General features: G+C 35.7%; 1 protein-coding gene across 1 annotated transcript; it reads right to left on the bottom strand.

The window, feature by feature from the left end:
- Positions 1 to 5,017: 5,017 nt before the first annotated feature.
- LOC111629501 lies at positions 5,018 to 6,390 on the bottom strand. Its single transcript, XM_023373419.1, has 2 exons — positions 5,778 to 6,390; positions 5,018 to 5,693 (listed from the first exon to the last, which is right to left on the bottom strand). The coding sequence occupies exons 1-2, from the start codon at positions 6,308 to 6,310 to the stop codon at positions 5,648 to 5,650; spliced, it is 579 nt and encodes a 192-aa protein (XP_023229187.1). The 5' UTR covers positions 6,311 to 6,390; the 3' UTR covers positions 5,018 to 5,647.
- Between the last annotated feature and the right edge of the window lie 8,885 nt (positions 6,391 to 15,275).

The following is a 15,275-nucleotide window of genomic DNA, read 5'->3' as shown; positions in this document are numbered from 1 at the left end:
AACGAACAAATCGGATAACGAACACTTTCGCGAAAGATTTTTATGATCGGACAACGAACACATGTTCGGATAACGAACACTTGACTGAACAAACACAAAAAGAAGAGACGTAAAATAACGAATACCGATTGGTCTTCCTTTGTCTTCAGGCAACAATTCAAAACTTTTCGGAGCGCGGGAGACGTCGACATCGACGTTCTACCCAGTATATACTGATAGGATAGTATTCTCCCGAACTTTGAAACTCTCCTTTGTAATTCCAGCTTTTTACATTTCTAACAGAAACAATTCTTTTATATTTTACTTATGAAAATGCGGATTTATGCCGATATTTGCTATTAAAGATCTTTTAAAGAAGTGGGAGGACGTTGTTCTGACAGAACAACGGTCTTAAAATGGCATCCAAACCAGGTTGAGGTTAATAGGCCTAGGGTTCTCTACAATTACAATGCTATTAATTACTTCTGAAAAATCATATAGAAGACAGAAAAGCAATCGACATTGGACAGATTCTTTAATTAATTAATTAACCCCCACAAACGGAAAAAACATGACTAATAAAAATGCAAGACCGTGTATATATGTATTTTTATTATTACATATAAATAAACGTAATAAGAAAGTATAGTCTATATTTTTTATTTTTTGGAGGTCTCCAGAACGAATTAATCAAATTCCCATAGAAACCTATGGTAAATCGATAATCGGTTAACAAACAATTCGGATAACGAACAAAGTCTTGGAACGGATTATGTTCGTTAACCGATCACCCACTGTATGTTAAACTTAATAGTCATTTGTTTTCTAATTAATTCGTTTTAGGACCAGGTATCCACGGAAATTTCCAAATTTACAACTTTTAGTCACTTTCATTGAACTGGAAAAATTTCTGTCTTTATTACATTAATAATACGAAGAAATCAGTCCACACTGTATTCGGTTAAGTTTTTGTTTAAGTAAAATCCGGCTCTTTCAGCAGGGTTTTATTTATGTCCCCAATTCCATAATCGCTTAATTATTTAACTCAGTGTTTCTCAACCTCTAACGAATCGTCGCCCCCTTCAACGTAGTATCGTCCCCTTCACTTCAAAATTCCGATGACGAGGGCCAAGGCTAACGCCAAATTCGTACTGCATTGAATAAACTTTTTTTTATCTCTTTCCGCCCTGTGGGCACTAAGAGGGTCTCTTTTTGCAAGCCCATTATGGGTTCGGCCATGCCCACAATGGGGGAAGACATATACGAACGGACCACCTCGAAAATTTCCTGGGGATTTTTCGTCCCGTTCGGATTCGAATCCGAGTCCCCCAGAGCGGTACGCAGCCACTATGGTTTCTCATTTCCCGGGAAATTTGCCTCCAGCGGGATTACGGGAAAAATAATTTCTTTTCCCGGGATCCCGGGAAATTCCGGGATGAGATAGTAAAATAGAATTTCATATGAATAAAAAATATCATATAGGAATATCATAAATTTGAATAATTTATTTTCTAGTAAGTAACTAAAAGTGTAGGGCCAATCTCACCCATACGGACGCGTTAGGCTCAATTAATTTATGTTCTCCTACATTATAAGATGAAAGTAAAATAAAGCGTTTCATTGGGAGTTTTAATGAAGATAACAGTAATTACGAAAAAAATAATATTTTATTTCTAAAGATGAAATAAAAAATATACTTATTCCATAAATTTAATGAGAAAAAAGAATTATTTTGAATTGAACAAAAAATACTTCTCCAAAAAAAATTATTTTCAGTTGAACATAAAAAAATATTACTCAAAAAATTTATGAAAACAAAAGTCTTTCTCTCTCTCTCAAAAAAAAACATATAAATTTTCATAATAAGACTTCAAAAAGCAAAAATGATCGATACTTTGATCACTTAATCTAGTTCTCAATTTGGTCACAAAAAGACCTGTAGCCGAAAACGCCAATGGTTTGATTTTATAAATTATATTAAAATAAATTATTGTAAAATACAAGTAATTGACTAACGTAAGAATTTCAAATAATCACACTTACAGTTACAAACAATAGGATATAAATGGGAATGTAAGCTTTAACAAATTCCTTAACTTATAAATGCGAATTCGAAACTAAAATGCGATGAGTGATATTTACTTTCAGCGAGGGTTCCGCTGTTTAATGATGCGCAAACACAATACATAGATATTACATGAACTAACAAGTAGAGACTTCCAAAACATAAGTAATAATATGCAGCATGAAACCTCAAAATTTCTCTCTTAGGTGAGTCTTGAAGATGCAACTTTTCGTATAATAAATGATAGAAAACCTGACATGATAAATTATTATTGAAATGCGAGATTTCCCGGGATTTTTCTCGTAGGGAATAAACGGGGGAATCCCGGGAAAGAAACCCTAGCTGCCACCCTGACCGTTCGGCCATCCGGCCGCGCATTGAATAGACTAGTGACTAGTGAAATATTATTTGTTTAATTATTATACGATATAACGAATAAAATATCTAATTATTCTTAATATAATGTTTTACTATATAGTCCAGAAAATTGTTTTTCGCCCCCAAAATATAAATTGTTACTAATCGCCCCCTCAATATGGAAAAACGCCCACATGAGGGCGATATCGCCCCCGTTGAGAAATACTGATTTGACTACTTCTTAAGTAGAAATAAGTTGAAACCGGTTACTTTGTACTCGAATATTTGTAGTCTGGAAAAAAAGTGAAAAGACAAATTTTTATGACAACGGATGCATAAATCGTAAATTTAAGGAAAATAAATTCTAGAGCTTTTTCTGTACCTCGTGCATCTCTCTCATTCATTAAATTTAGTTGTAAATGATGCTACCAAAGTAACAGTTACTTTTTTAACATTATACAAGAATTGTACACGTTTTTTTTTCTACATCCCCTTAGAGATGGGATATACGAAATCGTAATATCACTGGTTTAACGTTGAAATCCGAGTAATATAAGGGGAGAGCGGAATAAAAATATCAAATATTTTAATGGATTTTTTAAAACTCCTGTCAACTATACAGAACTATCATAAAAACATACTAGTAAATTCTTATCGGTTTGGTTAAGTTATAAATCTACTCGTGATTCACATAATCGAGTGAGTGCGGCCAAATATCTAGCGGACAGGCGGCTAATAGCCCAGAACCGGTCCTGGATAGAATTGGAAGCGTTATATGTGTAGCATCCACCCAACGTCCTAGGCTTCCACCAGCTAAACCGGGTGAGGTTGGTGCTCTGTAAAGTGCACGCGCGAATCTGGCTGTTTGGAAGCTGACAATACAGCGCTTCCACTCCGCCACTAATATTCGAATACACAATAGCAATCTTACTTTTTTTTTCACGTGTAGTATAGAAATTTGTAATAAGATACATAATGCGGTTATAATAAGATATTGTGCCATTATTTTGATATAATTAAAATTAATATGTATTTATTTTTTAGAAAATACAAGGGAAGCGGCGCTTCCACCGCTTCCAATGCTGGCACGCCACTGGTATTTTCCCACTTGAACAGGATGAGTGGGGGAACTTCAGAGGGGTTGACTCTTAGCTTGGTGACTAAATTTTTTAAGGGAAAAAGAGAAAGGATGTCAACTTCCGTTTTCGAGGAAGTGTGGTTTAACGGCTTCTTTTTTGTTGTGAGAAAAAAATAAAGCTTTTTCTTTCCAAATTATGAAATATTACTTTCGATATTATTATTTCGGTTAAAATTGAATTAAATAAAAACAAGGGGGTATTCGAATTTTCACATATGTAACAACAATTTATATGTAAGATATGGGATCGATTGGCTACTACATAAAGACTTTGAAACAATAGATGCAGCACGAGTTAGAGCAGTGTTCATTCTCCAAGTTTTCGTTTGGTTTTTTTTTTCATTTAATTTCACATAGATAAGACGGATCATCTCTGGTCCGCAGACCACAGTTTGAGTAGCACCGTGTCACGAAGTTCGATCGGTGTCAGGCAAAGGGCGTTAGTAAGACAGATAGCGAGCGACTTTGTTTTAAATTTCTTTTATGAATCGCACAAATTTTATTTCTTATCAGACTTTTCAATTAAACACGAAAATACCTGTAGCTTTTAACACCAAATGGTATACAAAAATGAATGAAATCGGAAGTAACATAGTCGACAGAAAATTGCTAACCGGGATGTATTTAAAGAACGGATAACATAACCTTTCTAGATATTTGGCTGGATTCTTAATGCTTAAATCTAACGAAAACGTTCGCTTAGTAAAGGTTTGATATTTAAAAAGATTTGATTATTCATTTTTTAGAAACGCGAGCTTAAAAACAAATCATTAAACTTGGAAACTTCTTCCTGTTATTTGGAGTCGAATAAAGTCGGAATGAAAAACTGATTGTCGCTTAAAAGTTGTTGGCCCCTATTCAGGGAACAGACGTGGAGAAAACCCGAAAAACCACGTGGCCAGCCTGTCCGAGTGAGGCGCGAACCCACGACAGAACTCCCAGCGTTCAGGAAACGGAACCGCTTGGCCACTGCTGGGCCAAGGACAGAGGCGTAACTAAAAAGAGCGAAGGTGGACATGTGCCCCAAGCGCCAAATGAACTCGTAGAACATTTTGTAATTAGCATTGAATTAGGAGTAATTTTAAATTGCTTTGTATAACAAACTATTTCACATGGCTCTGCCGCACGAATCACAATCGAAAAATTCCTGTGGTTTTGCGGCCCATTCGAATTCGATTTCTGGTTCCCCAGAGCAAAAGGTGCCACCTTAACCGGTCGCCATTCAGTCGTGAACGGAAATGGTCTATAAACTGTGATTTATAATATCAATTCAATTCAATCCGACTGACAGTGTGGCAGATTCACGCCTCTATTATTGTAACGTCGGTTATTAAGTTTAAACTTCGTTATTGGTAATCGTTGTAACTTATAATATAATACAGTATATTTATTATATTATATTATATAATGTATAATATATTTCACAATAATATATTTATTTTTTGAGTACTTTATTATATAATGTTTTTTAACTCGATATACAAATTACAAATAATTAACACGATTAAATTTTAATTGAATACAAATATTAAACTATAGGCACAAGACAGGATTAAGGTAAGAATAAGTCATAAAGATGCATGTAAATTTCAGTCTGTTCTCTGAAAAGTTCAAAATTCTGTCCATCGATTAAATCACAAACACGATATAAAACACATTGAATTCACAAAAGTCCGAAGGAAATGATTCCCCGCTTATACGAAAGTCCATTCGAGAATCATCCTTCTGTCACATCCGAGGTTTAAAGTCACACCCGGGTTTTCAGCTCATACATCAGAGGCAAACTGTCCCTCGATTAAATCACAAACACAATATAAAACACATTGAATTCACAAAAGTCCGAAGGAAATGATTCCCCGCTTATTCGAAAGTCCATTTGAGAATCATCCTTCTGTCACATCCGAGGTTTGAAGTCCCGTTGGAGACTTCGGTCACATCCGAGTTTTCAGGTCAAATCCGAGGCAAACTGTCAAATCCAGGAAAAGTCGTCAAGTCCGAGTTATAGAGTCAAGTCCGGTAAATAGCGTCACAAGTCGATAAATTGCACTCATTTAATCACAACTGGAAGATAGGACCACGCTAGATAACTTCAAGGTCTCTGAGTTCGTCTAGAACTCCTCCAGTTCTATACTTTCGACGTTTGTGAGGAGAGGGCTATAAAGTAGAATTAAAGATTAATCGTTGTGAAAAGCAAATATTGAATTTAAACCACATTCAATCTGTGAAAATGACAATTACCCGAAAAGACGATTGCGAAGACGTAACTCATCGTTCATAAGTGGATGAACTTTAATTTTCTTACAGCCATCAAAGCAGGAACAAGAGAATTCCCGCACATTTCTTATCACTTTCACCAATTTTGAAAGCGCCCCTCTCATAAAATGATCCGAATGACGTTTATTTCGATCGAACTCGATGCCCTCGGCCCACATTTCGGCCTCGATCTCCTCGTCGCTCATATGAGCTAATCTCAGTCGGTATATCTTACACGGACTCCAATAGAGCTTCGGCTCGACCCATTCGATACGTCGGGCTTGCTCCGAACGCTCCAAAAGAAACTCCGGATCCGGCTGAAATCCACTAGATTCTGGATCCTCCAAACGTCGAGGAAGAACCAGTATTTCGATCGGAATTCCACTGACTTCCGGATTCTCTGTGGGACCATGACCCATCTCTTCATCTCTCTGCTCCTCTCTCTCTACACCTATCTTATTGCTCGTGGGTCTTCCTCCGAAGATCCTACGCAAGAAACTCTTTCTCTCTCCACTCATTTCACTCTTCGAAAATCACAAAACAGTAAAGAACGCAAACGAAAGCCTTCGAAACAATCGAAAAGAAAAACTATTGTCGACGAGCGCTATTATTGTTGAGAAAAATGAATATTTTTGCCTACAAATTTCATTTTCCTTCCCTTTATGGGTTTATATAAGAATTTTAAAATAATATTTTCAAACTAATCATACAAAACGTTTTTGAAAATTGTTTTAGGGACAGAAAAATTTTGTCTCAATTTAGTCATATATACGAATTAATTTAGATAATTAATAACAAAATAATAATTTACAGTTTTCTTCTACAAACTTCTCAATAAATTGAGTGCTTCTAGTTGTTTTGTTCTTGTTTTTTTTTTACAGTTAATATTCTACAGTAAATGAACAGTGATATATTGAATATTAAAATTCTGTTGTCATTTATTTAATCGAATCAGAAAAAGTTTTGAGAGTCAATTCTTATTTCCAATAATAAATACGAAATCAATTTATTGTAGTTTAGAAAGAGATTATATTAAAATTTTTATGATGAACTCAGGATATTTTTCCAATTATAAATTAGAAGTTTAAACTATTTACAAAAAATATTACATTTTTGAGTCTATCAATTAATCCTTTTCATGCACCATAGAAGTACACCTTTTACATTGGTATTGAAGAAATCACTTCATAAAAAACAAATAACAATAAGTAAACATTTACATATTTAAAAATGACCAGACGTTAGCCTTTCATTTTAGGTTCTGAGCCTTAACATTAAAAAACTTGATAGTAGGGTGAGAAGATTTACTTTATTTTACAATGAGTTTTACTCAGGGCCATGAGGTAGATTTTCTCAGTATGATGCAAGTCTTCGAAATGCAGCCCCTTAAATGTTTTTCTTTTTCTTTTACCTTCGATTGTGATGTTTTTTAAAACTGCACAAAATGTACGAATAATATTTTTATTTTGAAAATATAAACTACTATAAAATATTGATATTAACTATCAACTACAACAGTCTACTGCAGTTTTATTCTTCTAAATTTAGCAAATTCGTTAATTAGGGATGTGTAATTTAGAGTGGCAGCCAATGTAGATTCAATAGAAATTAATGATAGATTTTAAAGTTTTGTTTGGTTTATTGAACTTCTTAAGAAGTGTTTTATTAATTTTAATTTGGAAAAACTTCCCACTAGCTACAGAGAAGGGAGTGTTAATAAAATTCTCAGAGCTACAACAGTAGTATTCGAATACAAAGTAATTAAGTTATTTTGGCACAAATTATTTAAAACATCTAAAGGTTTCATAGAATATTATAGCATTTGGGATATTTCACGTAATTACGTGATATATTCTTCTTGAAGATCATTTGCATTTATATCTGATTCATTTTCAATTGAAACTATTGACTGGAGACTGGTACAATAATTTTCTAGTGTTTTTTCATCTAAATCCTTGAGTTTTAAAATGTCATATAAAAACTCAACATTTTTGCTATGGGTTTCCAGAAGCGTAAATCGTTCATCCAGAGAATTAAGGGTAATGTCCAGAATATAATTGAAAAACTTTATTTTAAATTTACTCTCTTCTGTTAAGGGTTCATCGACAGCTCCTTCATTGTCAAACTGATGTTTTTTCCTTCTGACTCTAACTTCAGTTTCGGCAGGAAATTTTGTACTGCAATCTCTTTAGCAGCAATTTTCATCTGATCATATCCAGATTTTCTATAACTTTTCACTTTTTGTATGGTTTCTGATAACATCCTTACACAATCTGACAAATTTATAGTTACAGATTGCAATAGCTTTGAAACTGAATTTATTTCAAATAAAAGAATTACACCGCATATAAACTTATAATTTTTAATATTTTTTGCTAACTGTCTTGCTTTAACTTTAGTTTCTGCATCTCTGTTGACGTCTTCTATTATTTGGAATAATGCATCATAGATTTCGCAAAGTTGAAACCATAACAGCCGATTGCAGCGACAGAGTTTACGTTTAAACGACGTTTATCAACAGAACGGCTTATTGACGTTGGCTGGCTGAACCGCGGTTTAAAACGCGTTGTAAAGACGACGATCGTCTATTTCTGACCGTTCTCTAAACGAACTTCGGCAAAACGTTGGCTCTTACTTACTTCGCTATTACTCCTCTGTTTTAGGAGTCGTTCGGCCAATCGGGTTAGGGCTGTTTCACACTATGACCGACTGGACAGACTGGCCCGACTCCAGGTCGTGTTACCATGGCAACAGCAGTCTGCCGACCGACTAGTCGTTCCAATCGGACAGATTTGAAAAGTTAAATATTTGTAGTGAGATCGGAGCAGTCGGTGAGCTACAGCCAATGAGAGCTTCGAAGCTATAACCAATCAGAGTTTAGATTTATCCAATCTACGTCGAAGTTAGAAAATGGCGGAAAGTATAGATTAAAGTAAGCTTTATTAAACGAAGTCAGAACATATCCGTGGCTTTATGATATTCGACGAGCCGATTATAAAGACAACATAAAAAAATAATTTTTGGACGGAGATTTCCAAGGAAATAAACGTTGAAGGTACGTGATTGACTAATCTAATAATGACGCCATATATCTAAATTCACGATCGCTTTCCACAACGGCCATGTTTTCTGTTTAATTTAAAAAACTTACCATGATTGGCTAGTGTATTGATCTGTAACATGCGTTCCGATTGGTCCTTACGAGTCGGCCACCGACATATAATCGTACTTAGTGTGAATGCTTTTACTACTAGTCTGTCTGATTATAAAATCGGTCGGGTCGGACCGGTCGGTCCAGTAGGTCATAGTGTGAAATAGCCCTTATTCGTTTGTGACCGATTGGCCGAACGACTCCTAAATTCGTTTGTTATTCATTTGTGACGTCAGAAATGGTTGCCAGCTATATTCCGAAAGCTTCCAGAAATAAAATCTTAAGGCCGTCAAAACCATTGTTTGGCAATTAATGACAATCCTTTTCCATTTCGATATTTAATTTCGTCGCCAATACGGTTTAAAATATGAACAAATCTTATACCGAATTCGGAATAGATTTTTAAGGAATTATTTCGACATCTTATTACGTCGAAATGAATAATTTTAAATATTTTATTAATAATATTACATTTTTTAAAATGTCTATAAACAGATTTCTGTAATTATTAAAATTGTCTCGTTTGTTTAACAGTACGATGACTCCGAAATGCATTAAAAGGACCTTTTGCATATACAGCTGAGATACAACTTTCCCGAAACTAATAATCCGGGGAGTGAAGATTCGCAGCAGCAACTTGAAAGTGGTGCAGTCGAGTCGCCATGTCTGGATATTTGGCTTTAAAAAGATATTCAGCCAAATATCCATGTGTTCCTTCCGAACACCGTACCGGGTAACGTTCACGCGCACCTCCCGCCACATCCTCTCGATCGTGTTGGTGTGGGAGCCCGTTTGGGGATCAACAAAGTTATACTTGTGATTAACTGTCAGTTGATGAAAGCCTTCAGTCTGAAGACAATCATGCGCCTTCCAGCAATCACTAATAACTGTTGTCCCCGGAAGCACCCACTCCTTGAGGACCGCAAGTAACGTTTGGCTATCGCGTTTCCACCGGTACCAAAAACATTTTTCGAGACTACCTCTCGATACCCCCCGAAGATCCACTGACCTTCGATTATTTTCCCCCCTATGGAACTTCCGCCGTCCGATTTTCGCCTCATGTACTTCGACAACCCGGCCTTCTCCTGCGAGTTTCTCCGTTCGGGAAGACACATTGTGGATGGATACTTCTCTGTAAAAGGAGTACCGATCCACGATGCTTTGCTTCGAAAGGCCGAGAAATCGATTTAGTTGATCTTGTCTCGGAGGCTTCCATACCAATAAGGAGAAAATAAATTTCCACTGGGTAACGAGAGAAAGATTTGAATGGCCGAAAAAAGTCCCCGCCCATACCGACTTGCTCCACCCGCAAGGCGCCGCACGTTTCTTGCCTCTCCGGATTACCTTTCCGCATCGGAATAATTATCTTTCCTCGCTAGTAGAAGGTTGCCACACCGACCGCAGTTGGCTTCATTTCGCCAAATGCCGTGGCGTAGCAACTCTTCTTTGATCCGGTCTTCCGAGAACGTTATTGAGTCGAAATAATTATATTCACATCCTGAGCACACGGTAGCCATTCTCGTTAAATTAAAGTTTCAGTACAGCAACAACAAAGCAAAAGCAATAGAAATAAGCGAAATTTTACGTGTGATGCCTTTTATAGACATGCTCGCGCTTACCAGCCATTCACGAAATGAGAAATTCCCGTGCTAAAAATCTACCAATCACAGCGCTTCAGATAATTCGCGCCTAAGGGTGCGTTCGTTAATTAATAGCGGTCGCTCTGCATCTCCGCTACTATGGGAGTGCGCTACTGTTTGTAGGCATTTAGGAACGAGTGAAAGTAAGATGGCGGCGCCTGCACTATCGATAGTATCGTGATAGGGGAATCTATAATTCTAAAATATGAGCTTCTAAAGGTTAAAGAAAGATCACCATTTACATTGTTTAAATAGACTGATGGGTGTAGGCGGTGGCAAACGCTCTCTATCATTATTTAGAGACGTTGACGCTCTTCTGCGTTTCTGTGGTTCACCGTTTGCCCGTACCTAAGCATTTTGGGTAGTAACCAAGAATATTCATCCGCGGGTTCCCGACTCATCAAAGCGTATCTGTGTGACGGTTGTACCATGGTTGTTGGCTGACTAACCTCTACCGTTTCCGCTAGATCTGCCTGATCTGGTTGTATCGAGTTTAGAAAGAGTTCATCCCAGAGGTATACTATTGCGGATGTTTGTTGTTCTGAGGCTGAGGTCTTGGATTTCTCTGTCTCCGGACTAAGCTTGTCAGCGGCGGAGGATTCAAATTCCATTCGCGCGATAGCAGGTTTCAGTCGACTTGCGTGAGTGTGTAACTTCTTTTCCGTATGGATATGTTGGACGACGAAGTCGACTGGACTGGTCTCCGCTATGATCCTAGATGGTCCCCGTCATCTAGGTGCTAACTTCTTTTTCAATCCTGTAGGGACTACTACCTCCGTAACAAAAACTCGATCGCCTATTATAAATTTATGGGGTCTATTTTTGCTCTGATGGTACACTTTCCTGTCCTGAGCTGCTTTCTCTGCGTGTTCCTGAGCCAATCTATGAGCTAAAGTCAGCCTTGACCTTAGTTCATTTGCATAGTTCTCACATCGTAACTAGGTCAGCTAGTTTCGGTGACCACATCGAATGGATAAACAGAATCTCTCCCATACACCAAGTGGTATGGAGTCTCATTTGTGCTGGAATGCACCGTGATGTTATATGCGAAGAATGCAAAGGGGACCATCTCATTCCAATTGCGTTGGTCTAAATCGGTGTAGTGTGTCAAAATATCCACCAAGGTTTTATTTAGGCGCTTGACCATCCCATTGCTTTGTGGGTGATTAGTGGTGGTGAGCAGTCTCTCTATCCGCAATAGCTCGCAAACCTCCCTCATCATCTTTGATGTGAAATTTGTACTCTTCTTTCACGTTGTTTTACGTAATAACACTAAATCAGTAGAGATTCTAACTAACAGGCTTATAAACAATAAAAAACATGTTTCGAAATTAGGACTAGATAATTATATGCACAAATAAATTAGTCCAATAATACATACTCTCACTTATATCCAAGTATTATATCCAAAGATCAGTTCACCCTAATTGTCGAAAAATAAATTATTTTTCAACTTTTCTTTCTGTAGCATATTCTGAAACAAGTTCTAAATTCACAGTAAAATTTCCACCTTATATCCATTAAAAACAGCGCAAAATGTATCCACCCACGAAATAAAAATTTATCGCAGTGAACTTGGAAAAAAAACGAGAAACACTAAACCGAACTCTACGAAATCAGGCGCTAACTGATGCATATGGGATAGACTGAAAATACTCCTCACGTGACCAAAGGTTAAATTTTTCTGAATAAACGCTAAAAGTTTTGAAAAATTCTTCCATGAAACTTGATCAATTTAATTAATACACAATAACTAAATCTGTTTAATAAAGATTAATAATTTACCATTATAATTATGCAAATTACATATAAAAAAGATCACTGCACAAAATCTCCCGCGAACCATGGGATGACTGTAACGTCACGTGGCATCGAAACTTTCCTGCTAAACACTAAAAATTTATATAATTATTTTATTAAACATCAAAATTTTACAAATAATGGTTTAGCTAGTCTCTCTCTATATATAGTTTAATGTGATAAAAGTTTTTAAATTAATGTTNAAAAAATTTATATAATTATTTTATTAATCCAGTCAAATTTAAATAATATAAAATGTCTATATTTTTTAAAATAAAGATTAGTAATGTACTATCAGAAATATGCAAATTAGATACGAAAAAGATCACTGCTGAAAATCTCGGGCCAAGTTGATAAATATAGAACGATCACGTGACCAAAAGCTAATACCAAGAAATATGAAAAAATATGTTTAAAATTTAATGTTTCTGTAGAAAATAGTAAATTGTAACAAATTTCATCAAAGACAAGAGAATAATTTTCAGCTGTACAATACATGATTATTTCTTCGAAAGAAGTCGATATGCACAAATAAATCATAATTATTTAATAATGCTTTTATCCAATTTAAGTTGATATTGTAAAAATTAAGCTATTTAATTTGGCTTTAATTATTTAGAGTTTCCGAGTATTTTACTGTAAAATTGAATTTAGTACACAGAAACAAAGATAAGCTATTAAATATAAATAGGACAATACAATAATTTTTACGTAAATTGAGTGTAAATACAGAAAAAACGAATTATATCAAAGATGGGACGAATAAGCTGACATTCCTCCAACAGAGCTTAGAATTCAGTCATTTTTTGCTTAGTTGCTATTTCCACTGTTTTTTGTTGGTTAAAAGTTAATGTTTTAGGATAAAAATACGTATTCTTAGTGAGAGAAGATGAAAGTATCCCGGGACTACAAATATTCGAGTACAAAGTAACCGATTTCGACCTATTTCTACTTAAGAAGTAGTTAAATAATTAAGCGATTAGGGGATTGGGGACATAAACAAAACCCTGATGAAAGAGCCGAAATTTTACTTAAACAAAAGCTTAACCGAACCACCTCTGGCCGAGTACAGTGGACTGATTTCTTCGTATTATTAGTGTAATAAAGACAGAAATTTTTCCAGTTCAACGAGAGTGACCGAAAAGTTGTAAATTTTGGAAATTTCTTAGGACACTTGGTCCTAAAACGAATTAGTTAGAAAACAAATGACTATTAAGTTTAACATATTTAGATTTTTACAGCTATGGTGAGAAACGTTTAAAATCTACAACAGCCCTGTCGCGTCCTTTGAGATATACTAGTGATGCGACAAAAGAGGTATTTGACATTGACCGGTATCGGCACCCTGGGGATTTGGCAGTCCGCGTGTATGCACGCTCTGCAACCGTCTTCGATTCCATCCATTAGCCACTCGTAGGGAGCTATTTGACTAAGTGCATTGTTTTAAGATTTAAAAAGTAAAGAATATTTTATATTTTTATGTACGTTTCTTTGCAAAGCTATATTTAATTATAATTTTCTTTAAAAGTATATTCATATAATTGAAGAATATTTTGTATGTACCGGTACATCCACCACATATTTTATTTCACCGAGTAAGTTTTTATTATTTTATTTTTAATTGTAGCCCTTATATCGTGGCTAGCGATTCGGAATGTAATTGTGATATTAAAAATGCATTTAGAGAAGTCTACGGTTTTTACTGGCTTATCGAATAAACGATACGAATAGACCATAGACCATCACTGACGCGCAATTGACTGATTGCCCCTGGATGTCGGCTTCTTACAGAAACACAGTTTCCCTACATCAAATGTCACGGCACGCAACTGGATTTTTTTTTAAAAAGCATTCTACATTAAGATCTCATAACAGCTGAGAATGTTACGCAACTCGATGCAGGATGTTTTAGAAACGCATTACATCTGAAAACCGAGCACTGCCTAAATACTGTATATATATTTAACTCAAAATGAGTTCTTTATGATTTCCGCTATCAAAATGTTATTTTGAATAGCTTTTCGGACAAGTCTTCATAAAAAGCTTATGAAGAGATATTGAAACATGTAGTAAGTAGTATCATATTTATTCTATGCACTTTGATATTTGCTTTTCAGTTTCGAACTCTCTAATATAAAATTTAAAATCGTTTTCGTGTTTTCAAAAAGAAAGAAAAAGACCTTTCCGGAACACGTTGGCGTCACAACTCGAACGAAACCATGATTAACATGGAAAAAGTTCTTTTTAGTTGCCACAGGTCAATGTGGCAACTAAAAAGAACTTTTTCCATGTTAATCATGGTTTCGTTCGAGTTGTGACGCCAACGTGTTCCGGAAAGGTCTTTTTCTTTCTTTTTGAAAACACTCTCCGCCCTGTGGGCACTAAAAGGGCCGCCATTAGCAAGCCCATTATGGGAGATCGGCTAAGACCACGATACGGCAGTCGGGTGAAGAGTGATGGGTCACGACATATCCAGACGGACCACCCCCGACAAAACTTCCGGGGATTTTTCTACCCGTCTGGATTCGAAACCAGGTTCCCCAGTTTCCGGATGGCTGATCGCTCGGCCATCCGGTCATCTGCAAAGAACGTTTATGAAAATTTTTTAAGGTTCTCAAACCAGATTCAGACCCGAATTTTTCATTGCAGTAGACTTATACCTTAATTCCTTGGTAATGAAAACTTTGAGTTAAAAAGGAATTTGCAATAAACATTTAATTTAACCTATTCATTTAAAATGTAAATAACTAATTACAAAAGGTTAAAATTACGAAAAGTTAACTTATATATTATTATTTTCTAAGATTTTAAAAATATTAATGTATATAAATATTTAAAATATCTATCCATCTAAATAATAAATTTTAATCACGAATTATTTTTTCCGAAATC

The sequence above is a fragment of the Centruroides sculpturatus genome, unplaced genomic scaffold, assembly GCF_000671375.1.
Source record: "Centruroides sculpturatus isolate CEXI.00-Female unplaced genomic scaffold, Cexi_2.0 scaffold85, whole genome shotgun sequence".
NCBI classification, from domain to species: domain Eukaryota; kingdom Metazoa; phylum Arthropoda; class Arachnida; order Scorpiones; family Buthidae; genus Centruroides; species Centruroides sculpturatus.
The sequence above is the reverse complement of the archived record's forward strand: the minus strand, read 5'-3'. Positions and strand labels throughout refer to the sequence as shown.